The sequence below is a fragment of the Monodon monoceros genome, unplaced genomic scaffold (genome assembly GCF_005190385.1).
Source record: "Monodon monoceros isolate NGI ecotype Baffin Bay Population unplaced genomic scaffold, NGI_Narwhal_1 Super_Scaffold_21, whole genome shotgun sequence".
Lineage (NCBI taxonomy): Eukaryota > Metazoa > Chordata > Mammalia > Artiodactyla > Monodontidae > Monodon > Monodon monoceros.
This window is the reverse complement of record NW_021703778.1, coordinates 107,391,938-107,419,134: the sequence shown is the minus strand read 5'-3', so window position 1 is coordinate 107,419,134 and position 27,197 is coordinate 107,391,938. Positions and strand designations below refer to the sequence as shown.

Sequence of the window (27,197 nt, the reverse complement as noted above, 5' to 3'; positions counted from 1 at the left end):
AAGGAATTCACATAGTTCTCAAAGTCAGGGTCAAAACACTTTGTACATCAGGTATTGCAATAACTGGGAAGAAGGCATCTGAGTGTTAACCACTCTGATGTATTTAAAAAACTAGAATTCCTTAACATACTTTTGTTGATATAATATATGCACATGAAATGTGACAAGTCTCTTTTTGGTCAGGTAGAATAAAAACACAGGTGTCTAAGATTAGCTAATGGGGAAAAAAAAACCCTTAAAATTCTAAACTGATTAAAGATATAAATAGGCAGGCATTGAAACTGAGAGAATCAATGGGAGTGGAGGAGAAATGAACAAGATTGATGAAAGGACAGAACAAACAAGAAGTTTCAAAGGTTGATGCTGAAAAGAGGAAATGACTCAGTCACAGTTTAGGAAGGGAATTCCAGTTAGGTGAGTTGTATGTGAGCCTGGGAAAGCTCATTACCTACAGAGAACAAGATTCTAGGAGCTCACTGCAGACTGTCCTTGGAGTCATGTACACAAAGCACAACATCAATACTGTAAAAAATAATCTCCCAATAGAGGAGAAAATTTTGGTGTCTTTTACTATTAGTGCTCATGACAGTTCTGGTCATTGAACCTCAAGAGATAATTGGTACAATGGTAGCAAAAACTGGTAAAAAAAAAGACTGAGGTGAAGGAAAAATATCCATATTAGTCTAGTATGAATTTAAGTTATTCATCAAACATTTATTGGGGATTTCACTGTCCCAGGCACTGGGGGTACAGTTTTCAACAAGAGGGGCATAGGTCCTGCCCCTCTAGGAGGCTACAATCCTGCAGATAAATGACTATGATCTGGGAAGAATATGGTTTAGGATTGCACTGTTGACATTTATAAAACCATGGACAAAGTGAATCCAGACATGTTCAACTGGAATTCTTCAAACAGGGAGTGTAAGAGACAGATCTGGATAAGACTTTGAGGAAGTAAGGGTGCTTGGTGCTAAGTAATTTGCCTAAAACTAGACTGGAAAGTCTGTGAAGGCAGAGATTATATCTGTTTGATTCACAGTGGTTCACTAGCGACTAACAGAGCATCTGAAAAATAGTAGCCAATCCAGAAATTAAAAAAAAAAAAATGTAAATAAGTGAAGCAAATATTTGCAGTACCTGTTATGTGACTGTCTTGCTTTCATAGTGTTTAGTATGAGTGTCACCGAGGAGTACCTATATAGACAATTTAAATACAATGTAATAAGTATTAGGAGTTAAGCATGGGATACTATTAGGATACTATACTAAATAATTCACGGATCTGGAAAGCTTCTTGGAGGAAGAAATACTTGAGATGGGTTTTGAAGGAAGAAGGGAAGCAAAGCCAGTTGGATACAGCATGTATTAAATTCTTGTGGAATGAAACAGCATTACACATTGGAGGAACCCAAAATGGTGCTGCAGATTAGCTGGAGAGAATGGGATACCATGATGGTGTGATGGTAAATTAGGCAATAAGGACTTTTATATACTATGCCAAAATTTGGGCTTTATTGTAAGTCTGGTGATCATTAATATATTTTAAGCAGGGAATGATAGGATCAGATCTGACTTTTGAAGATCACTCAGGCATCAGTGGTAGTGGAAGGCGGGGGAACAGTAAAGGTGGGAAGGTTTAAATTAAGACATGTATGAAGATATGGAATAAATATAAAATATATTACTGAGAAAGGGATTGGATGAGGGGACCAAGTGAAGGAAAGGTCCTAGAATGACTGCCAGGCCTCAGGTTTGAATGTGGTGCCACTTAATATGATAGGTAATAGAAGAGCAGAGTTTGGTTTTTTTTGAAGGTGAGTGGGGAGGAAAAAGGATTATAAATCCAGTCTTTACTTGAACTTGACATACCAGCAGGAAATATTAGTGGGTATGCTCCTCTTCTTTTGATGCCAATGTAAGGGAGATCAGTCACACCCTCTCACAAATTTTTCTTGATGTATATGGGTCTTGAGGCAGGACAGTATTTTTGAACTTTTTACGTGCTCTGAGGCCCCTCGCAAATGAACAAGATTGAATGAGCAGGTTGTATGTTGGTTGCTATGAAATGGAGAAATACTTCTTAATAATTCTGCGACCTCAGACATCATTTCATACATAAATAAAACATGGCAGCATGGGTAACAAGTCCAATGCACTCTCCGTTAAACTATAATGACAGTAAAGCAGACATGATAAAATAAGATGTACTACTTTATCTCTTGGAAATTACACCGAGTGGTCGTGTATATTCCATAGTGAAAATTTTATTGGTAGTAGAGAAGCGAAAAATTTGAATGCAATAAATGTTATATGCGATTTTCCTGCATAGCTGTAATTAATGAATCTTTTTTCCTTATTGTTGTTAAATATCATTTTTGTCCTATTTTTTGACCAAATGGTTATTAGCTACATTAACTTTTAGAAACTTACTAGTTCATTAAGGATGTTTCCGTGCAACCTAAGCACATAAACACACACACTACGGTACTTAAAAGATTAACCTTGTCTTTTATGTGTATATTACATTCACTAGAACAACCCAGGAAAACATTTTTAGCCGTTCATCTAGGGTTTTAAATTGTCTTCACAATGCTCTTATTTTCTATTTCCATCAAAAGATTCTGCTATGAATGACAATATTTGTGAGCTCATTCACTTCTAAAATATCAAATTGTTAGTTTAACCAGTCCCCTCCAGTTTTTTTTCTCCCTCTGCCCACTATCAAGATCTAAAGATTTTCATCTTCTCTTCTCCCCCCAAAAAATGAAGACAATCGCTACTGCTCCCCTGTCAAACTCCCCAAACACAACCCACCCCAGAATAGGAAAGAAGGGAGGCAAAGCGGTACAAGTTGCGACGCGCGACAGGGAGCACAGAATTGGGAGCAAAGCCCAGAGACAGAGAATCAGTCTCCACGTCCGGGAAGATCTGGGCTCTTTGCCAAAAGAGAACGTCCCCAAAGCCCCGGGAACTGCCTGGTGCTAGGAAACCAGAGAAAGAGAGAGTGACAGGCAGAGAAAGAGGCCCGACCCTCTGGGACTGCCTGAAAACACGCAAGGAATGCAAAAGAAACGTCAGGAATCCGGGACCGGCCGGCCAGAGCGACCAACCAGGTTAAAACCCAGCTCCAAAGGCAGGCGCGCCGCTGAGACCTTTGGGTAGGGAACGGCGCTGGGCACTGACTGAGAGAGGGATACGGATTCCTGGGAAAGCAGAGACCGACTCTCTTCCAAAGATTGGATTCGACGGCCCACCGTCCGGACTCCACCGCCAGAATCCCGCAGCGAGCCTGCGGGGCGGGCCTAGGGGCGGGGCCGAATCTCCTTCCCTGCCTCTAACGGCAAGCCGACTGCGTCCTCAGTACGCCTGCGTAGGGTGAGGCCGGACTCTATTTGGCTAGTAGGCGAGCGGCGGCAGTGGCGTTCTCTACCCGGCATGCTGCGCGGGAGCGGCGGCCCTACGTCTCTCTCCTTCCCAACCCTGCCCCCCCCTTCCCCCTCCCGCCGCGGCCCCCCCTTCCCCTAAAGTGAGTGAGTGAAACTGGCAGATGGAGGAGGGACTGTAATGGCGGCGGCCGGCAGCTCCCTGCTCTGACCTACGGCAGGCATTCAGCAACAACCCCCTCCCCGCCCCTCTCCCAGCCGGCCTCCGCCCCGCCGCTAGCGCGGGGCCACCCTCCCCGGCCCTTCCCCCAGCGGTCGGCGTCTCGCCCTGCGCCCCGGCCGGGGCCCCACACACAATGGACGAGCTCGCCGGAGGTGGTGGTGGCGGCCCCGGGATGGCGGCCCCTCCACGGCAGCAGCAGGGACCTGGGGGGAACATGAGCCTTTCGCCCGGGGGGAATGGAGCGGCGGGCGGTGGGGGTGCTCCGGCCGCCGAGGGAGCGGGTCCCGCGGCAGGCCCAGAGCTGTCCCGGCCGCAACAGTACACTATCCCAGGGATCCTGCACTACATCCAGCACGAGTGGGCTCGGTTCGAGATGGAGCGGGCGCACTGGGAGGTGGAGCGGGCCGAACTGCAGGTACATCACTGGGGTCGGTGTGCGGGACGGCTGCGGCGGCGGGGTTCCCGGCCGGGGAGTGGGGGGGGGTGGGGCTGGGACTCCCCTCAGTCGGAGCTCGAGGCCTTGGGAGGCCGAGAGAAACCTACCTGTGCGGCTCGGGGGGGCGATGGTCCTGGCGACGGCTCTTCCTCTAGCCCCCCTCCCCCCTTCCCGCAGAAGCTTGTTACCTAGCCCTCACTAGCTGCGCGGTGCGGGCTTCCTTCGGGCAGCCATTTTGGCTTTTAGTATGGCGTCTGCGGGGGCTCCTCCGGAGGCGGCCTGCGCGGGTCTCCGGGGCTTGGGGCCGAGTTCCTCTCTGTGGGAGAGAGTCCGGCGAGGGGCTGTCGGGCACTGAGCTTGCTCTTGTTTGTGCCTCTTGAGATGGAGAACCGGAGGAGAGGGATTGGGACGGGCATTTTACCACCTTTACCCGGATCACCCCCCTTTTCCGATTTGGCATGTCTGCCCCCCTCCCCCGGAGTTCATAACCCTTACTCCTTGACAGCCACGCTTCTTTCCAGGGCTGCTACCGAGCACAATGGCTTGCGGCTGACCTGTAAAGTTTTCATTTCCTACCGCCAACTTTAAGTACCTTCTTACCTGGGATGCTGCCTTATTCACTTAGATTCCCTTTGAGTTCTTAGTGACTGACTCATCAACGCTTCTCTGTACTGAATTTTTCTTTTTAGAATACCCTTCGCCGTCCTCCATCCCCTTCTTTACACATAAAAAGCCAAACCAGAATATCTGTGCCGTCTTTATGAAGATTTAATATTAACTTGGAGTAAAGCGTACTTGTCTCACGTTACCAACTCACGCAGGGGAAGCAAAGTTAAATATCCTCAGGATCCTTCATAATTGAGCCGGACTCAGTCTTAAGGTGAAACTTTGATAGGTTGGTTTACCTAACTTTTGGAAGATTGTTGGTGTTTTAAGGACTTATGTCTTGTATTTCAGAAGGACTACATCTTTTTTAAAGTATTGTTCAACTCTTTTGGGTGTTTGTGTTTTAAAATCACTTTCTAAGGCAAATTTAGGCTTAGAAGAAAAAAGGCATGCATCTAAATAGTGTTGCACCTGTTCTTCAGACTGGTATATATTTAGAATGTAAGTAGTATTGTTCGCTGACATACATGTCATATATTCCTGGGGTGAATGGTTAAGGAAATGCAGTGTTGAAAGAAGGAAGATTGGATTAGCTTAAAAAGGGTGTCCTCAAACAAATATGTATATCTTCAGTTTGATTTTGAACCAGTCGACTTTTATTTGTCTCTACAAAGTTGGGAAAGTTAAACTTTTGAAAAGTAAGAAACGTATATTTTGACACTTTACCAAGTCTTGAGAAAGTTAATTATAAATTAACACCTGTTAGTGAATTCAGTGTTTTAGTGCTTTGATATACTATTGGGCTCTTAAAAATATAACATTTAAAAAGCTGAAGTCAAAATTGTTTTTTTTGTGTGTGTAGTCTGCTTTAAAATATCTGGGATGTATAGAGTTCTATTGATGTACAACTTTTACTACACCATGTGCAAACTTAATATTTGGTGTGAGGCATTTATTTTTAAAAATTGCATTTACTAATGCACTGAGGCTTGGGCTCACTAAATAATATTTCACCAGTCCCTGATACAGTGTTTATAACCTTTGTACTGTTATAGAAAAGCTTGAATTTAAACACTTTTAAAGTTAGCAATTGCATTAGTCATTCATAAGTTTCACTGGTGTAAGTAGCTGAAAAACGTCTTGTGTCTAAATTAGTAAAAAATCTATACAACAGTGAGGTCTATCTATATTGTCTACCCTAGCCCTTGCTTTCCCTTCTAATTCTCTTCTTGACCAAAGTCTTTTAAGGAAGATTCATTTTGCTTGCTTGCTTTCAGTTTATCTACAGTTGGCATATTAGTTCTGATATAGCCATTCTAAACTTTTTTTGTTTGCTTTTTTTTTTTTGAAGAAGTTCTGCAGTGTTTCTAGACTCTTAATTTTTTTCCAGGAATTTTTATTATTTCACACTGATTCTTTTGGAATAAAATGTTCATGATTGTGTATTTTTGCTCTGTATATTTCTCTAAAATGTTTTATTGGGCTACTTAGTTATTAGGATTTCAGGTTTGCTTCTGGAATGCTGAATTTGCTTTACACGGCTTCAGTCTTTAGTAAGAATGCTTGTGAGATGCACATTTTAAAATGTATGTGTTGAATAAAAAATTTATTGGGAAAGTTTAAGTGAAGCGTGAATGGATTTAAATTGTAAACTTAAACTTAATTTTAAGAAAGATAACAGAAATAAGAGAAGTTGCATATCGTTATGGTATACATCCTTGGGTACACTGTTCATCTATACATTATTTAAAGTATTCAGTATTTAAACTATTCAATAATGAATACAACGAGGCTAAGGTATACCTCATTTTGATATAAAATTTCAGTGTGGAATTAAATTTCCTGGCTTTGGAAAGGATTTTAAACTGGAAGTTTGCATTATGGTTCTCTTCCCTGTAAAAGGAATTTTGGGTAAAGGTCTTTCTTAGAAGATTGGAACTAAACCAAAGGATGTCTTAACGCTCTTTCATCTTTGTGATGTTTCTTTACCTGGGACTTAGGTAAAGCTTTGTTAATAAGGCTCTAGGACAGTGATTTCTAGAAGAGAGTGCTAGTGGTAATCACTTGTAAAACTATAAAAAGTATGCAGGCCTTTGTCTCATCCTCCAGAGATTTGGATTGATTTGGTCTAGGACTTGGGGAAAAAATGGACTGGACTGCTTGTGAGATTTTGGCAGTCACATTAAATAGAAATTATAACTGCCATTTCATCAGCACTACAACCTTATGAGGTAGGTATTTCTGTTTTACAGATGAGGAAACACAAACAGTTTAAATAACTTTGCCAGCTATAAAGTATTGCAGCTGAAATTTGAACCCAGGTTTATCTGAATCCAAAGGCTTTGTTTGGTCTTATTACCACTCTTGAAACCATTGTGTTGTTTTGGTATTTTTTGTAGAAATGGAATCGGACTTGTAATTCATTATGTGGCATACACCACTTCAGTACATTTCAAAAAAGTTTTATTGAGCCCCCATGGCATGCCAGGTCTAGTTTATATATATTGCAAATATGTCCTTATATTTTTTTCTGTAGTTAGTGTGTAATAAATGCACTTATGGTATATACAAAATGCTTGTGTGCCAACTATAAAAATATGGCGTAGGTAATACATAGAAAATGTAGTCCTGGAGTTTGTATTCTAAAACTACTAATTCTCCAGCAACTGTAAACTTCTTTTTTTTTTTTTTTTTTTTTTTTTTGCGGTACGCGGGCCTCTCCCTGCTGTGGCCTCTCGCGTTGCAGAGCACAGGCTCTGGACAAGCAGGCTCAGCAGCCATGGCTCACGGGTCTAGCCGCTCTGCGGCATGTGGGATCTTCCCTGACCGGGGCACGAACCCGTGTCCCCTGCATCGGCAGGCGGACTCTCAACCACTGCGCCACCAGGGAAGCCCAAGTGTAAACTTTTAATTAGTGTTTGTGTTTGCATACTCTGGCATACAGATTTGTCATAACGTGACAGATATTGCCATCTAAAGATCTTAAGTTAATAGGAGATGTTTCTCTCAGACATAACTTGATTTCTTCATTTTTAATGGGGGGAGGTAATTGTTTCCCTTTTAATCTGTTATTGCCAGGGTTTTCTTAGGGTAGTCTAGAATAATGATTTGCAAATCCGTGTTCCTTTTCTATTACAAGATTTTTATAAATCTATGAAATTATAAAAAATAAGAACAGTATAGAGATTTTTCATAAAGGTGTTCCTTTTATTCCGAGAGTTTTAGCCTTTATAAAGACTTGCTGTTATGCAGTTTTCCGTTTTCAAATGGTGGTGGCAGTAGAGTAAAAAAATTTTTATTTGATAGAATTAAGAGTTCACAATCTTATGTCATATTCTCCCTGTTTCTTTTTTGAAGTCCTTGGAAACAGAAAGTCTAGGGACCCCTAATCTAGATTTCTTTTCTCCATTTACCCCTTGATTCTGCTGTGTAGTCTTTTTTTGCTCTCTCTCCTTATACCTATCTAAACACTTTGTAGAACATTTCTTTCTGTTGGTGATTGACCTTCAAATTGCCAAATCTTGAGGCCTTCTTACAGGTTATATGCACTTAACCAACACTTTCTGCTTTTGACAGTTTCTTCCTCAAAATCCTTTTTTTGGCCTATATTCTGTAATTTCTTATTTTCCCTTTGGTCCACTTATCACTTTTCATATATTTCCTCTCCTTTGGTCTCAGTTATCGTTACTTGGGGTTCTGGTTCTTTTTGTTTTCACTGTAAATTTCGAAATATACTGTGTTTTTTGTTTTTGTTTTTTGCTGTTATTCCGATGCTTCAGTATTTAGTCCTTTAATCCTAAAAAAACCCAATGAGGTGAGCACAATTGGTTTCTTTGGTTGGTGGTGGGGTTTTTTTTGTTATTTGTTTTGTTTTTTGACACTATAGATTATTGGGGCCCAGAGGTTAAGTAATCTGCCTAAGATCTAAGATCCTATAACTAGGAGTAGCAGAGCTGGGATTTAAACCTAGGCAGACTGACTCTAAAGACCATGTTCTTAGTCACTACTGTATTTTTGACTTTCAGATGTCTCAGACGTATTTCTAACTTCCTGTTTAAATTTTCTACTTCAAATTCAATATATCCATTATTCAGTTCATCTCAAATGCCTGCCTCTTTCCCCCACAAAAGGCACTTAACTTGTTTATTCTCCTTTATTCCCTGTTATTTTTTTTTAATAAATTTATTTTATTTATTTTTGGCTGCATTGGGTCTTCGTTGCTGCATGCAGGCTTTCTCTAGTTGAGGCGAGCAGGGGCTACTCTTTGATGCAGTGCGCAGGCTTCTCACTGCAGTGGCTTCTCGTGGTGGAGCACGGGCTCTAGGCGTGCAGGCTTCAGTAGTTGTGGCACGCGGGCTCAGCAGTTGTAGTTTGTGGGCTCTAGAGCACAGGTTCAGTAGTTGTGGCCCACAGGCTTAGCTGCTCCGCAGCACGTGGGATCTTCCCAGACCAGGCTTTAACCCATGTCCCCTACGTTGGCAGGCGGATTCTTAACCACTGTGCTACCAGGGAAGTCCCCCTGTTATTGCTAATGTTTATCATCATCCTTCCCATTGGCAGTTGCCAAAGAGATCAATGGGTCCTTCTAAAAATGTTGAGTCTTTGGGTCTTATTGATTCTAGTATGATTATTCAGTGAACATATTTCAGTGTTATTTTGTGCTACATACTGGGTATATAATGATATATGAAGCAAGGACCTTATCAGAAATTAACAGGATGCTGAGAAAATAAATGGTGATGGAAAACCTGTGTAGATAGTGAGCTTTCAGGTAAATAGCTAAGCAATTATTGAGTAGTTCCTATATGCCAAGAAATTATTTTAAGTTGTTAATACATATCTTAACGCATTTAATTTTTGTGAAACCCTTAGGAGGATAAGTATACTTTGAGATCTGAAGTGTGACTACCTAACCATAGGTTTTTCAGTGGAAAGGAACAGCATTAAAATAAGTTCTAAAGCAGGAAAGAACTTTGTTGGAAGTGTGAGCTGGACTTCAGTGTTTCAGTGGGCTATCTAATATAGATAGCCTCAGTATCCTAAAATATATTTTAATTCCGTGATTATTAATTTTTTGGAAATATAGTCTTCTTTGCATAAAAACTTTGGAGCCTTTTCTAGTTAAAAAACAATTTTTTGACTTCAGATATACTTGAAGCCTAACCACTGACCTAAGGAAGTAACACTGATTTAATCTGTGCTTTAAATTTCTTTACTACAACTGTTTTAGTTCAGGGTGTTCCTTCTGCCTGATTTCTCTGGAGGAATCTTAACGGTTTCCCTCCATACATGCTCCTCTCTTAAGAGTTTATCCTTCATATTGTAAAGGATGTATTATATGATTGTATTACATATACCCTTTAATTTTTATTATGGAGAGTTTTAAACATATTAAAGAATAATATAGTGATCTGTGACCTCCCATAAACTTGTCACTTATCACTCAGTAACAACTCATGACCAATCTTATTTTACTTATACTTCTGTCCACTTCTTCCCTGTCCCAAATTATTTTGAAGCTAATCCCAGAAACATACAATTTCATCCATGAATATTTCAGTATATATCTAAAAGATAAGGACTTTAAAAAGACAACAGTTGTAGTTGCATACCAAATTAAGAAAATGAATAATTCCTTAATTTATTGATATTATCAAATATACGCTGTTTGAATTTCCAGTTTTCTCAGTTATCTTTGAAGAGTTTGTTTGAATCAGGATCTAAATAACACATTGCTATTGGAACCCCCTCCATCTTTCTTTCCTTTTCTTTGCCATTTTTTGTTGAAGAAATCAGATCTTTGGTCCTATAAAGGTTCCCAGAGTCTGTGTTTTGCTCAGTGCATCTCTGATACAGTTTATCAGATACAGTTTATCTGTTGTCCTGTTTGTTTTCCCTGTAACTTGGTTAGTTGGATACAGGGTCTTGCTACATATTGGTTTATTTTCTTTTTTGGGGTGGTAGTGGGGGACGAGACTACTTCACAGGTGGTGATGAGGTCTTCCATCAGAAGGCACAAAACAGTTCGTTGTCTTTCCTGATGTTAGCAGCTGTTGATGTTAGTGTTTAGGAACATTCATCCATTAGGGCCACCCTTAGTTTTTAAAAAACTTCAGAAATTGAGATATAATTCACGTAACATAAAATTCACCCCTGTAAAGTGTACAGTCATCCCTCAGTATCTGTGAAGTGATTGGTTCCAGGACTCCCCCACCCCCCTCTCCCCTCTATCCCTGGATCTGAAGTCCCTAATATAAAATGGTTTAGTATTTGTGTATAAACCATGCACTTTATTCCGTATACTTTAAATCTTCTCTAGATTACTTATAATACCTAATACAACGTAAATAGTTGTAAATACAATGTAAATAGTTGCCTGCAGTTGCAAATTTAAGTTTTGGTTTTTGGAACTTTCTGGAATTTTTTTTTCCTGACTGTATTTGATGCACAGTTGGTTAAATCTATGGATGCAGAACCTTGTGGATACAGAAGGTTGACTGTACATTTCTCTGGTTTTTAGTATATTACTGTGTTGTATCGTCATCATCGCTGTCTAATCTGGAAACATTTTCATCACCTACAAATGAACCCAGTTTAACCTGTTAGTATTTAGTCCCAATTCCCCCTTTTCCTTGGCAATCACTAATTTCTGTCTCTATGATAGAAAGAATAGTATTTCTATCGTAGAATATCAAGAATATTCTGAACATTTCATATAAACGGAATCATACAATATGTGGCTCTTTGTGAATGGCTTTTTTCACTTAAGGTGATGTTTTCAAGGTCCATCCATGTGTAGCATGTAACAGTACTTTATTCCTTACTATGGCCGAATAATATTCTGTTGTATGGATATACTACATTTTGTCTATCAGTTGGTGGATATTTGGGTGTTTCTACTTTTTGGCTATTATGAAAAATGCTGTTATTAACATTTCTGCACAAGTTTTTGTGTGAACATATGTTTTCAATTATCCTAGGTATATACATAGGAATGGAATTGCCAGGTCATGTTCAACTTTTTGAGGAACCTGCTGAAGTGTTTTCCAAAGTGACTACACCATTTTACTTTCCCACCAGCAATACAGGAGGGTTCCAGGGCCACCGTTACTTTTTTGTCAACTTTGAAATATATTACTAAAATTTTTTTTTTACAAAATACCTTTCCTTTGAATTTTTTTTCCAAGTTGTGTTTTCTCTGTAATAGACTTTATTTTTTAGAGCAGGTTTAAGTTTATAGCAAAATTTAGCTGAAAGTACAGACAGTTCCCACATAACTCCTCCCCCATCAAAATCTCCCCCAACATCAATAGCTCCACTACTGTGGTACATTTGTTACAATTAATGAACCAACACTGACCCATTATTATCAACCAAAGTCCGTGGTTTACATTAGGGTTCACTCTCTGTCTTGTATATTCTTTGGGATTTGACAAATATATAATGACATGCATCCACCTTTATAGTAAATAATGCTTTCATGGCCCTAAATATCCCGTATGCTCCACCTGTTCCTTCCTCCCTCACCCAAACCCATGGCAGCTACTGCTCTTTTTTTTTGTTGCTTTGCTTTTTTGTTTGTTTTTGGCTGCGCTGCATGGCATGTGGGATCCCAGTTCCCCAACCAGGGATTGAACCCGCGCCCCCTGCAGTGGAAGCACGGAACCTCAGCCACTGGACCACCAGGGAAGTCCCAACTAGTGCTCTTTTTACTGTCTTCCATAGTTCTGCTTTTTCCAAAATGTCACGTAATTGGTATCATACCGTGCATAGCTTTTTCAGACGGCTTCTTTGACTTGGTAGTGTTCATTTAAGGTTGCTCCTTAAATGTCTTTTTGTGGCTTAATTGATCTTTTTAGTGCTGAATAATATTCCATTGTACATATGTACCACAGTTTATTTGTCCGCTCACCTGTTGAAGGACATCTTCAGTGCTTCCAAGTTTTGGCAATTATGAGTAAATGTCGATGTGCAGGTTCTTGTGTGGATGTATGTTTTCAAGTAATTTAGGAGTTTGAATACTGGATTGTATGATGAGAGTATGTTTAATTTTTTAAAAAACTGCCAAACAGTTTTCCAGAGTGGCTGTGTACCTTTTTTGCATTCCCACCAGTGGTGATTGACAGTTCTTGTTGCTCTACATTTTGTCAGCATTTGATGTCAGTGTTTTGGATTTTAGCCAATCTAATAGGTGTGTAGTGATATATCGTTTTAATTTGCTATTCCCTAATGACATAACAGTGTTGAGCACCTTATTTGCCATCTGTATGTCTTCTTTGGTGAGGTTCTGTTCAGAGCTTTTGCCCTTTTTAAAATTAAATTCTCTGTATCACCTCCCTCTTGACATTTACTTTGCTTTGGGATGGAATGGTGTTGGGCCTTGTTTCCAGTCATTTATGAGTAATTGTTCGGTAAATGGCAGTCATATTATTACTTAAAACATATATATTTACCTTAAAAAGTACTTTAATGACTTAAAGGAATGAGTAATTATAATATCAGCTTGCCTTTAGCTGTCCTTCCAGTGAAGCTACCAAAGGCAATGATTAAATTTATTTTATCTGGAGATACTTGTAAAGTCTCTAACTGTAAGAGGGTGAGATCTGTGGTGGTTCCAAAACCTAGTAAATAATCATAATCACCTGGGATCTTTAATAATACAGATTCCCACATTCTATCCCTGGTCATTGTGATTCAGTAGTTTGAGGTAGGATCTGTGTTTTTAAAATGTATAGCTGGTGATTCTGATAATCAACCAGGTTTGGGAACCTGCATGATCAAAGTCTCTTAACGATTTGGTGTCATCCAGCTCTCCATCTCCTTTCCCTTTAACATTGTAATTCCTCCTATTGATATGTTAAACTTGAGCAATATATCACCTCTTCTCTGCACTCACAATGGCTTGCACTGTGTATGATTACGTCGTTGCACTTTTTTATTTTCATTTTCTGCTTTCCAGTAAATTAAAGCTACTTGTTAACAGGAACTTGCTGGTTTTGAATATGCTGCGAATTTTTGTTGGATTCAGTTGAAACACCCTGTGGTGTTTGATTACATAGATGAAAGCATTACATGTCCATAGAAAGAACTATTAATAATAGTACCTGTTAACATTTAATGAGTGGTTTCTGTATGTTTGGAATCATTCTAATTTGTATACCATCCCTAAATCATAGATAACAAGTATTTCCATTTTAGAGAGAAGGAAACATGGGCAAGAGTTTAAATAACTTGTTCAACATAAAACAGTAAATAAGTAGTGAAGCCGCGTGCTGCCGAGTTGCTTTTGTCTGATACCTTATGCCATCTTAAGGTAATACTGGTACCTGGTGTTCATTGGGACCACCTCGGTGGTAAAGAATTGTAAACAAATGAATAGGGTCAGTGTCACAAGATTTAAAAGGCTATATATAAGTGAAGTAATTATAAATGTGTAGTGAAATTTTGGATCATGTTTAGATAGATTTTGTAAAAAAGTTTTAAAAATTCTAATTAAAACATTTTCAGACTCTTAATTTTATTTTTTGAATAGTTAATGCATGGTTCAAAATTAAATCTTGTACTTACCATGAGCCTGTCTATCCTTAGTGTCCTACATTAGTAACCACTTTTATTAGTAGTACTATATGTATCCCTCCAGTGTTTCTTTATGCAAATAGATGTAAGCAAATATGTATGTTGATTTTCTTTCCTTTCTGATACAACAGTTTGTAAACTATATACCTGTTTTTCACTTTGCTTTTTCATTTAACATTTTTTGGAGATTATTCTTAGTCTGTTAGTAGAGAACATTCTCACTTTTATAACAGCTGCATAGTAGTAGTATTCTACTTTGTGTACATGCCATAGTTGATTTAATTACTCCACTATTGCTGAATGGTTGTGTTAAAGTTTCAGAAAACATTTGTAACTGCGTTCTTAAATGTGTGATCAACCAACCAGCCTTCTGCCAAAAATAAACTCATTATTATATTGCTTTTTTGTTTTGTAGGATTATAATATTAGCAGTTAACAAAGCATTATACAAATCCGTAATTTTTTTATTTCATGGCTTGCACTCAAGTCTGAATTAGGGGTCACAAATGTTTTAGCTGTGAAAGCCATTAGTTAACCAGTTTCATTTAAGCTGTAAGTCTGTTACTGAAATCTTGAGGAACAAAGGAGTGAGAAAGACAAAACAAAGAAAAAGATGAAATAGAAAAAAAGGGGGGTGGGGTGGATGGGAAGAGGAATAAAGGCAGTGATAGAGAAACAGTGGATGGGTGTGATAATATGCCACCAACAGTTGTCTCAGATAATAAAACTATTTCAGAGTGGCCTAAACTAACATTTGTGTTTTTGCTTTTTCCCAGAGCTTTAAAAAGTGGACCAGGAACTTCCCTGGCAGCCCAGTGGTTAAGACTCCATGCTTCCAATGCAGGGGACGCGGGTTCGTTCCCTGGTTGGGGAGCTAAGATCCCACATGCTGCCCGGAGCGGCCAAAAAAAAAAGTGGACCAGACTTCCATAAGCTTATATGTCATAAGAGAGGGTGGGGGTGGGGTCGAGACTCTAGAAAGTATATAATTATGAATCTTTATACTTTGCGTATATCACTGCACCCTGGTCATTTTCTTCTTCTTTTTTTTTTTTTTTTTTTTTTTTTTTTGCGGTACGCGGGCCTCTCACTGTTGTGGCCTCTACCGTTGCGGAGCACAGGCTCCGGGCGCGCAGGCTCAGCAGCCATGGCTCACGGGCCCAGCCGCTCCACAGCATGTGGGATCCTCCCGGACCAGGGCACGAACCCGCCTCCCCTGCATCGGCAGGTGGACTCTCAATCACTGCGCCACCAGGGAAGCCCCATTTTTTTCTTAATATTTAATGTAACTTGTAATTTTAAAAATTGTCTACCCCCCCATGCACGCTTTTAAGATTGATTGTAAGCTCTTTGAGAGGAGGGACCTGTCTTTTTGTAAAAATTAATGTATACCCAGTGTGACAGTAAAGGGTCTGGCACATAATAGGTGTTTGCTAAATATTTATTAAATGAGTGAAGTTGCTGAGGATGTTCAATTAAGCTGTTACATATGAGAAACTGAATTGTAATTTTTGTAGTACCATACGGAAAAAAGCCCACAAGATAGAGATAACACCAGTAGTAAATGACCACTCTTCCCTTATCCCCTCATTTGATATTGGAATGAAACCAAGCTTTCTGGTTTTTATTATAAGGTATTCAAAATACCTTAGTCCTGTCTCCCCCTTGTGGGAAATAGAGTATAAGAGAGATCACAACTGCAGTTAAAATGAATCTGTGCTTGGGATTAATGCATGGGGGTGGAGGTTACTTCTTCCCCTCAAATAGTAATGAATGATTTTTATGAAGAATATTTGATGACTAGGCAATGCTTATGATAAACTAAAAAGCAGAGTTGCATATTATGTGCTAAATCAGCTATGTTAAAAATTATATTGAACAACCCAGTACAAATGTTTTAAAATACCTTTGTGATTTTTGGGTGATGGGATTATTGGAAACCTTTCTATTTTCCCTATTAAAAAAAAATAAAAGGCCCAGCAAACATAAAGTAGGTATTTTCTTTTACTGAAATGGATATTTCAGAAATGGAGTGTTTATTTTGTTTTATTGTTTTATTTATGGCTGCATTGGGTCTTTGTTGCTGCGTGCGGGCTTTCTCTAGTTGCAGCAAGTGAGGGCTACTCTTCGTTGCAGTGCGCGGGCTTCTCATTGCGGTGGCTTCTCTTGTTGCAGAGCATGGTCTCTAGGCCTGCGGGCTTCAGTAGGTGTGGCTTGCGGGCTCTAGAGCGCAAGCTCAGTAGTTGTGGTGCGTGGGCTTAGTTGCTCCATGCCATGTGGGATCTTCCTGGATCAGGGCTCAAAGCCGTGTCCCCTGCATTGGCAGGCGGATTCTTAACCACTGTGCCACCAGGGAAGCCCCTTGGAGTGTTTCTTTATGTACATATATATAAGAGAGGGAGACACAGATGAGCAGACACCGTTGAAAAATACTTTATCATAAAACAGCAAGTTGAACTTAGTATTTTTAATGAGTTTATCTTTTCCCCATTTTCTTTTTTAATTGATTTCTTTAAAAACTTACAAATACCGTGTTTTACTCATGAAGATTTTTTGATGTTTTAAATTTTTTTGCGGTTGGATTTAGTTGCTTTTATTTATTTTGTAAATTTTTACATTAGTGTTTTTTTTTTAACTTTTTAAATTTATTGCAGTGTTGGGTCTTCATTGCTACGAGTAGGCTTCTCATTGCGGTGACTTCTCGTTGCGGAGCACGGGCTCTAGGCACACAGGCTTCAGTAGTTGTGGCACATGGGCTCAGTACTTGTGGCACACTGGCTTAGTTGTTCCGTGGCATGTGGGATCTTCCCAGACCAGGGCTCGAACCCATGTCCCCTGCGTTGGCAGGCAGATTCTTAACCACTGCGCCACCAGTGAAGCCCTTTACATTACTTTTAATTCTTAGTTATTGTTAAAGTAATGTATGAATATTAAGCTACAGAAATGTCAAAAGTAAAGTAGTGCCTTTTTGGTAATCTTAATCTTCTAGGAATAGCACTGCATTTTGGGTGTATATCTTTTCAGAACTTCTTCTGTACAGTAGTCTCCCTTTATCTGCAGGGGATACATTCCAGACCCCCCAGTGGATGCCTGAAACCATGGATATAGTACCTTACCCTATATATGCTGTGACGGTTTATCACACCTCTTACATCTCCATACCATATTTCAGTATAGGTAATAAAGTTAGTTAAATCATTAGCTTTTACGTTATTGTGACCATGTATATAATATTTTTCTGAGTCAAGTATAATAATTTATGTATAATATAATTTGTGAGTCAAAAAGTATACTGTGAATACTGTTCCTTTTCTGCACAACATTTTGTTTTTCTTGGAGTTACTTGCCTCCATTTTTTATTTGTTTATTTTTCTATGTATCTATTACTGTTTTTCCAAAAGGTGTTAAAAATCTGTCGGGGTTTTCAAACTCAAGCACATCGCATCTGTTGTTGGTTCTGCCTCTTGTATGGAGGGATTGGAGTGGGGAGAACTTGACTTCAGAACTGTCATTCTCCTTGCTCTGATCTAGACTTGTTCTTAAGACTTGTTGTAGAGTTATTATTCTGTAACTTCTGTACTCTTTTCAAAAAGGGAATCCCCTGCACCCCCACCCCACCTCCTTTCTTTTCCCACTGGCTCCCTTTCTGCCTCCTGCCCTGGCATATTTAGGCCTTCGTTTGGCTGAAATATGTTATCTGGTTGTTTCTTGAGAAAAGTTGCATAGGAGGTAAATTTTAGGGACTTGTATCTTTTTTAAAAAAATCTGTATTTTATTTTCACACTTGATTGGTAGTTTGGCTGGAAATAAGTTTCCATCAGCATTTCAAAGACATTTCTCTTTGAACTTTCAGTGTTGCTTTTGAAGAGTTTGATTATATATATTTATTTTTGGCTGCATTGGGTCTTCGTTGCTCTGCGTGGGCTTTCTCTAGTTGTGGCAAGCAGGGGCTACTCTTCGTTGTGGTGCACAGGCTTCTCATTGCAGTGGTTTCTCTTGTTGCCGAGCATGGGCTCTAGGCGCGCAGGCTTCAGTAGTTGTGGCACGTGGGCTCTAGAGCGCAGGCTCAGTAGTTGTGGCATGTGGGCTCTAGAGCGCAGGCTCAGTAGCTGTGGCACACGGGCTTAGTTGCTCCACAGCATGTGAGATCTTCCCGGACCAGGGCTCTAACCCGTGTCCCCTGCATTGGCAGGTGGATTCTTAACTACTGTGCCACCAGGGAAGCCCGAAGCCCGCTGTTCAGTTTCTTGATCCTTTATTTTTTTTTTATGTGATTTGAATTTTTTTCTAGGTATCTTTTGTTTATACTGGTGATGTTAAATTTTATGAAAATGCATATCGTATCAGGCATTGAGAGAATTCTTTTTCTCCGTAATCCATTATTTCTCAGTAGAGGGCACTGTGGGCATTTAGGTAGTACCATTTTTGTGTTTGACTGTATTGTGCTTATGGGGCTTTGAGCACCCTGGCTCCCAGCACTAAATGCCAGAATAACCCACTAGTTTTGGGGACAACTAAAAATGTCCCCAGACATTTCCAAACACCCCCTTGGGAGAGGCAGTACTAATCTTTTTTGAGAAGGGTTATTGTAGTCCCGAGTCCTTAGGGCACTTTTTTGTTCAGTTGATGATGGACCTACTGATTTAAAATTTTTCTTCTGTTTCCTGATTTTCTCTTTTTGGTCTGTTTTCTGAGATACTTTCTTCAACTATATTTTTCATTCCTGTTATCTTGAATTTGTAAATGTATTTTCTTATTTGAATTTTTAAAAAGAATGGTATTGTTTTTATTTAATATGTATATTTGTTGTTGAAGTTTTCTTTCCCTTAATTGTCAGTTTTCTCTGAATTTCTTGTTTTTCTTTTGCTTCCCTTTCTTACCTCATGCTGTCCTAACATATTGGTGACCACTGACTGTCTGTATTTAAAAGTAAAGTACTGGGGCTTCCCTGCTGGCGCAGTGGTTGAGAGTCCGCCTGCCGATGCAGAGGACACGGGTTCGTGCCCCCGTCTGGGAAGATCCCACATGCCGCGGAGCAGCTGGGCCCGTGAGCCATGGCCGCTGAGCCTGCGCGTCCGGAGCCTGTGCTCTGCAACGGGAGAGGCCACAACAGTGTGAGGCCCGCATACTGAAAAAAAAAAAAAGAAGAAAGAAAAAAAAGTAAAGTACTGTAAGGCTGGATGGTAGCTGTGACCCTTTTTGCCGCTTTTCTTAAAACTCATTTTCAGGGCTTCCCTGGTGGCGCAGTGGTTGAGAGTCCGCCTGCCGATGCAGGGGACACGGGTTTGTGTCCCGGTCCGGGAAGGTCCCACATGCCGCGGAGCGGCTGGGCCCGTGAGCCATGGCCGCGGAGCCTGCGCGTCCGGAGCCTGTGCTCCGCAACGGGAGAGGCCACAACACTGAGAGGCCTGCGTGTGGCAAAAAAAAAAAAAAAAAAAAAAAACTCATTTTCATTCCATTTTTTCCAGAATGGCCTTCTTCCTAATATTAGTTTTTAAAAGTCATTGACTGGAATTTTAATCTTTAGCCTTTCCACAGGCTTGTTTTCTTAAATCTTTAACTGTTTGTAATTGGTTCTCTCAGTTATTATTCCCTGAGTTCTTGTATAGACTTCTTTCAGTCTCAAATGTCCATCATTGTCATTTTTTCAAATTATATCTATATAGAAATAATTTACTATTCTTGTGTTGCATTTTGTTTAGAGGCTACCTGCAGGATAATATTCTGTCTCTGCTGAACTTTTTGGACTCTAGTTTTCTTCAAGTCTTGTTAGTTCTTTCCAGAATTTCTTATTTCTTATGTCTTCCATTTGTAGTCACTTTCTCCCTAGATTCTTATTTCCAGTTTACCAGCCTTACATAAATTTTAGCTCCTTGACTTTTCTTTAGTTATTCCTGTAGCCATACTGTATCTTTCTGGTTTGTAGTGTCCTTTAGTTCTGTGCTGTTGTTTTCACTGTTTCTGGTGTCCTTAAATACTAGTTTTTGTAAACCAGGTTCAGTTTTTTTTTTTAAGTCCCTTTCTCTAAGCCAATGGTATGTCAGACCTTTAGCTTCTGTTGTGCTGTCTGGTATAAACAAATATATGGCATCTGGTATAAATTTCTTTTTATTTAAATTCAGTCTCTAAAGAAAAAAGTTGTTTTTTTTTCTTTTAAAAGTAACAGTATGTCATTTATACTGCCCTTTAATACATATTAAAATAACTGACTTTACCCCCCAGTTTTTTTTTTTTAATTTATTTGGTTGTGCCACGTCTTAGTTGTGGCTCACCAGCTCCTTGGTTGTGGCATGTGAACTCTTAGTTGTGGCATGCATGTGGGATCTAGTTCCCTGACCAGGGATTGAACCCGGGCCCCCTGCATTGGGAGCTCAGAGACTTAACCATTGTGCCACCAGGGAAGTCCCTTCCCCCCACCCCCACCCCAGTTTTTTATTGTGGTAAAATACACAACAAAATTTACCATCTTAATTTTTTTTTTTTTAATTGTGGTATGCGGGCCTCTCACTGTTGTGGCCTCTCCCGTTGCAGAGCACAGGTTCTGGACGCGCAGGCTCAGCGGCCATGGCTCACGGGCCCAGCCGCTCTGCGGCATGTGGGATCTTCCCGGACCGGGGCACGAACCCGTGTCTCCTGCATCGGCAGGTGGACTGTCAACCACTGCACCACCAGGGAAGCTCCATCTTAATTATTTTTAAGTATACACTTTAGTGGTATTAAGTACATTCATATTGTGCAACCATCACCACAGTCCATCTCCAAAACTCTTTTCATGCTATAAAACTGAAATTCTATACATATTAAACAATAACTATCCCCTGTCCCATTAGTCCCTGGTAAGCATCGTTCTACTTTATGTCTCTGTGAATTTGATTACTCTGGGTACCTCATGTAAGTGAAATAATTCAGTATTTGTCTTTTTGCGACTGGTTTATTTTATTTACCATTATGTCCTCAAAGTTCATCCATGTTGCAGCGTGTGTCAAAATTTCCTCCCTTTTTAAGGGTGAATAATATTCCATTATATGCATTACCACAGTTTGCTTACCCGTTTGTCAGCTGATGGACAGTTGGGTTGCTTCCACTTTTTAGCTATTGTGAATAATCCTGCTAAAACATGGGTGTACCGATACCTCTTCAAGACTCTGCTTTCACTTCTATTGATATAAGATCAATTTTTTACTTGTTAATAAAATTGATATATCCAGGGGCCAAGGGCGGTGTAGCTGCAGCCGAAGCGCTGGTGGAGGAGAGCAGAGCGCGGCCGTGAGCAAAGGAGGGAGGGAGGGAGGGAAGGAAGGAAGAGAGGGCGGCGGGCAGGCAGGCGGGCGCGGGGGTCGGGGACTGAGGCGGTAGAGGGAGGCGAGAGCCGGGCAGCCGCTTTGCGCTGTGTTTGCTGCGCGGGCTTTTGTGGGGGTGGCCGTGGCGTAGGCCTCCTCGACCGAGGAGAAGCAGTACCGGCGGTGTAGGTGCTGGCGCCTGGGGGCGGGGGACTGGGGAGGCGAGAAGGGGGGTCGCTGCGGTGGTCCTCTTGCTCTCGCGCTCTCCTTGCCTTTCACCTGGCTCGGTGGGCTCCTCCCGGCATCTCGCTTGCCTCTTGGGCCCCTATCCCCGCCCCCTGCGGTATGTCTTGATTGCCAGCAGCAGGTTTCCCGGGGCTCCTCAGGATGATGCAGCATGCAGCTGCTGCTGATGGTGGCCTTTGCAGTGGCAATGCTTTTCTTGGAGAACCAGATCCAGAAACTGGAGGAGTCCCAGTTGAAGCTAGAAAGGGCTATTGCAAGACATGAAGTTCGAGAGATTGAGCAGCAACATACGATGGATAGCCCTTGGCAAGATGCAGCTTTAGATGAAGAAGAGGACATGGTGGTCATTTATAACAGAGTCCCCAAAACTGCAAGCACCTCTTTTACCAATATTGCTTATGATCTATGTGTAAAGAATAAATACCATGTTCTTCACATCAACGCTACCAACAATAATCCAGTAATGTCACTGCAAGATCAGGTGTGCTTTGTAAAGAATATAACTTCCTGGAAAGAGATGAAACCAGGGTTTTATCATAGGCACCTTTCTTATTTGGATTTTGCAAAATTTGGTGTGAAGAAGAAGCCAATTTACATTAATGTCATACAGGATGCTATTGAGAGGCTAGTTTCTTACTCTTTCTGAGATTTGGAGACGGTTATAGACTGGGGTTAAGAAGACAAAAACAAGGGGACAAAAAGACCTTTGATGAATGTGTAGCTGAGGGGAGCTCAGACTGTGCTCCATAGAAGCTCTGGCTTCAAATCCCATTCCTCTGTGGCCACAGCTCAGAATTTTGGAATGTAGGAAGCAGGTGGGCTATGGATCAAGCCAAATATAACCTAGTTAATGAATAGTTTCTGGTGGGAGTTACCGAAGAGCTTGAAGATTTTATCACGTTATTGGAGGCAGCTTCGCCCTGGTTCTTCAGGGGTGCTACAGAACGCTATCATACAGGAAAGAAATCTCACCTTAGGAAAACCACAGAGAAGAAACTCCCTACTAAACAAACCATTGCAAAACTACAGCAGTCTGACATTTGGAAAATGGAGAATGAGTTCTATGAGTTGGCACTAGAGCAGTTCCAATTCATCAGAGCCCATGCTGTACAAAAAAAAGATGGAGACCTCTACATCCTTGCACAGAACTTTTTCTATGAAAAGATTTACCCTAAATCGAACTGAGTACAAGGTATGGCAGTTAGATTCTTGAACTACAACTTTGACCGTCTTCACCTTAGTTCTCAGCTCCACAACTTGGATTGCTGATGGGTATATAAGACAGTTTGTATTAAACCGAGTTAGAATACAGACAATGATGTCAAGGAAGTAGATTCTAGCTGATATGTCAGTGGTCTAGGAAGTTTAAGTTTCAGCCTTTTTTTTTTTCCTGGTTAAATTTTGGTGGGAGTTACAACCTCCTGTCTGGACACAACCTACACATCACCTAAAATAAACACATAGCAGGTCTAATTGAAGGCTAAATACTGAAATACAGTTTCAGAAAAAGTTCTGATACTGTTTTTGATAAAGCATTTTTTTCAACTAACCATGAATGAAGATGAATCCATTTGCTACTTCCACCTTCATCTGGAGGTTTGCATTATACACCACTACTGGATAGTGTTACTAACTGTTTGGCAGTGTGTACTTTGTTTTTGTGAATCACGTCCCATGAAATTTATTGAAATGTTTGATCAAGTTTGCTAAGAATGTTTCTGCTGTAGTTGGAACTGCCCTTATTTATGTAGGTCATTTTAATTTTCTTTAAAAAAATGATTAGTGTTAAAAATCAATTTAAACCATTATTAATACTGTAAAAAGAATCAAAGCAGTATTTCTCATTCCTGTCTCTCCAATATCTAAGATTGGGGAAACACTTCAAAGAATGTTGACATTGCCTGAAGTTTTGGTTAAGGCTTCCACACATGAATATCAGAAAAATAAGTTTAGTATTTGTTTCTCAATCCATTATTTGTAAAGGTATGAACTGAGGTATTGGTGAGTCCATATTATAACTCCGTTAGTGAGCTGTGGTATGGGTAGGATTTTCCTACTTCTTCTGTACTTTTACTTGTAGACTGTTTTAACTAAGGTGCTTTATAATGTATTTTAAAGCATTGTATTTACAAAAAAAAAGGAAAATGCTGTAAATATTGCATATTTTATGTATTTGGACCAAAAGGTTATAAGTAATTAGACAAAAGTGGTTTTGCACCAGTTTTATTATGTCAAGTAAAACCATCAGACCTACTGTTTTCGTATTTCTCATTTAACTTTACTGTTAAGATATCACTGAAGTGAACTTCAATAACCTTTCAAGTTTGATGTGCAGTACATTATTCATAATTGGGGGCAGTAGTTATAGTGGAAAGAGTACTGGATGAGGAGTCAGAAAACTTGATTTCTTGTTCTGGCTCTGCCACTTACCAGCTGTGTGATCTTGGGCGAGTCACTTAACCTCTCTCTGCCTCAGTTTCCTCATCCTGATATGAGGATGATAGTACCTGCTGTACCTACCTCACAGGGGTGTTGTGAGGATTAAATGAGATGGCATGTGAAAGCACTTTGAAAACTAATGCGCTATATAAATGTAAGGTATCGTGGAAACATCTTTAACATATAGTTTCATACCATTCGTTTTTTTAACAAAGAAAAGGTCCACTTAAAAGCTGGTTGAAAAAGTTAATCTGTTTTTTTGTTTGTTTGTTTGTTTTTGTTTTGTTTTGTTTTTGCGGTATGCGGGCCTCTCACTGTTGTGGCCTCTCCCGTTGCGGAGCGCAGGCTCAGCAGCGGCCATGGCTCACGGGCCCAGCCACTCCGCGGCATGTGGGATCTTCCCAGACCAGGGCATGAACCCGTGTCCCCTGCATCGGCAGGCGGACTCTCAACCACTGCGCCACCAGGGAAGCCCTGAAAAAAGTTAATCTTGATATAAATTTGTGTTTAATAAATATCTTCTCAGTGGAAAAAAATTGATATATTTTATAGACTCTTCATCTAGTGTGGCACTCTTTTCAAACTGAGTTCTACACATTCATTTCTTTTTACTGATCCTTCTAAAGTGTGAGCACTTTCTGTTTTAAGTTATAAGAATGCATGAAATTTTGGTATACAGTTTTACATGAAATCACATGACTGTTGATTTAAGGCAACAGTGTCCAATAATATCAGAATTTGATTTAGATACTAATTTCAACAGAAATGTGCAGGGCTAGGTACTCTCTATAAATCTTCAACACCACCACCTCCCCCTCTGACTCAGCAGGATGTCTTTACCTCCTACTTAACAGAGAAAATAGCAAACCCATCAGATGGGGAGTTCTTTATATTCCTGCTACTAAATCTACAAATTGTACATGTAGACATATATTGTTTTTCTTGCACCACTCTTAAAATGGGAGACATTTCGTATAAGGCTTATCTCTACTGGTTGTTCATTTATTGGGTGTTTATTGAGCACTCAGTAGGTGTGTTTGAGGCACTGAGGATAAAGCTATAAATAAAGTAAAACTGCCCTCGTTAAGGTTAAATTCTAGTGGGTCTAGGAAGAAAATTTTGTTTGTCAGATAGGGATAAGTGCTATAGAGGAAAGGGGATAAGTGAAAGAAAGGCTTGTCAGATGAGGATAAGTGCTATAAAGGAAAGTAAAGCAGAGAGAAGAGTGATAAGGAGTGGATCTGTGTGTAACAGATTACTATTTCAAAGGTTCCTTGGGGAAGATGTCACTGCTGAGATTAGATACCTTTGTTTCTCCCTTCCTTCTTAACTGCCTTCTTTTGCATTAAACAGATATCTTTTAACGTACCATTTTAATTTCCTTGTTCTTTTACTGTAGTTTTTTTAAAGATTTATTTATTTTTTAAATTTTGGCTGTGTTGGGTCTTAGTTGTGGCACATGGGATCTTCGTTGAGACATGCAGGATCTTTCATTGCGGTGCGCGGGCTTCTCTCATTGTGGCGTGTGGGTTTTCTTTTCTCTAGTTGTGGCTTGCAGGTTCCAGGGCATGTGGGCTCTGTAGTTGTGGCACACGGGTTCCAGAGCATGTTGGTTCTGTGGTTTACGGCACTTGGGCTCTAGTTGAGGTGCGCCAGCTCAGTAGTTGTGGCTCACGGGCTTAGTTGCCCCCTGGAATGTGGGATCTTGGTTCCCTGACCAGGGATCCAACCCATGTCCTCTGCATTGCAAGGCACATTCTTTACCACTGGACCACCAGGGAAGTCCCCTTTTACTGTGTTTTTGTTGTTATTTTCTTAGTCATGGTTCTGGGGGTTGTCATTACCATTTTATCTAGTTTGAATACCAATTCAATTACAATGGTATATAAAAACTTTTTTCCTATAAAGCTCCATTCCCTTCCCCCTCCTTTGTGTTGTTATCCTGCAAGTTACATCTTTATCCATTGTATACTTATCAACCATCTTTCTAATTATTGCTTGATGTTTTTGTGTTTTAAATAAGATAGGAGGAAAAAAAGAGAAAAACAAATACATGTATACTGTTTTTAATAGTTACCTATGAAGTTACTTGTACTGGTGCTCTGTATTTTTCATATGGATTTGAATTACTGTTTAGTGTTATTTCAGCTGAAGTGCTCCTCTTAGTATTTCTTTTAGGGCAAGTCTACTAGTAACAGCTTACTCAGTTTTGTTGATCAGGAATGTCTCCTGCAATTCTGAAGGATAGTCTTGTTGGATATGGAATTACTGGTTGACAGTCTTTTTTTTCCACACCACTTTGAGCATATCATCCCATTGCCTCCATGGTTTCAGATGAGAAATCAGCTGTTGATCTTGAAAGGATCCTTTATTTTTGATGAGTCGCTTTTTTCTCTTTTTCGTAGCTTTCAACAGTTAATGTGTGTCGGTGTGGGATGCCTTTGAGTTTATCCTCCTGAAGTTTTTTGAGCCTCTTGGATGTGTAGATTAATGTGTTTTTCAAATTTAGGAAATTTTTGGCCTTAATTTCTTCAAATATTCTATCCTTTTCTCTGTCTCCTCTTCATTATGTGTATGTTGGTGTGCTTAATGGTGTCCCACAGATTTCTGAGTCTCTGATCATTTATTTTTTTTCATTCTTTATTCTTCCTGAGATTGGCTGATCTCAGTTGACTTATTTTCAAGTTTGCTGATTCTTTCTTCTGCCTGTTCATATCTACTATTGAGCCCCTCTATTGAATTTTTTATTTTATTACTATATTATTCAAATCTATAATTTCTATTTGATCTTTTTTAGAAAATAATTTTTGTCTCTTGAGATTGTCAATTTGGGTGAGACATTGCTCTCATATCCTGCTTTAGTTGTTTTAACAAACTTAAATTAACCGATTTAAAGTCTTGGTCTAGTAAGTTCAATATCTGGGCTTCCTCAGGGATATTGCCGCATGAGCCCACCACCTTTGTGTGTGTGTGTGTGTGTGTGTGTGTGTGTGTGTGTGTGTGTGTGT

General features: G+C 40.0%; 2 protein-coding genes and 1 pseudogene across 8 annotated transcripts in view; 2 read left to right on the top strand and 1 right to left on the bottom strand.

The window, feature by feature from the left end:
- The window catches only part of AP4S1 (adaptor related protein complex 4 subunit sigma 1), a 59,694-nt gene extending 54,906 nt beyond the window's left edge, over positions 1-4,788 (bottom strand). Inside the window, exons 1-2 of one of the 4 annotated variants that reach the window (XM_029239667.1) lie at positions 1,870-1,898; positions 1,138-1,194 (exon numbers count right to left, since the gene is read on the bottom strand). The gene's annotated coding sequence lies outside the window, so the exon portion shown is untranslated. Of the gene's footprint in view, positions 1-1,137; positions 1,195-1,869; positions 1,948-4,149 lie in introns of those variants that run through there. The other 3 variants (XM_029239666.1, XM_029239669.1, XM_029239668.1) reach the window with 3 other exon arrangements.
- The window catches only part of STRN3 (striatin 3), a 109,512-nt gene continuing 85,865 nt past the window's right edge, over positions 3,551-27,197 (top strand). For all 4 annotated transcript variants that reach the window (XM_029239661.1, XM_029239660.1, XM_029239659.1 and 1 more), the window contains exon 1: positions 3,551-4,021. In XM_029239661.1, the coding sequence (XP_029095494.1) occupies positions 3,740-4,021 (282 nt within the window). In that variant the 5' untranslated portion in view covers positions 3,551-3,739. The remainder of the gene's footprint in view (positions 4,022-27,197) is intronic.
- Positions 21,751-23,155, top strand: LOC114905137 (annotated as a pseudogene).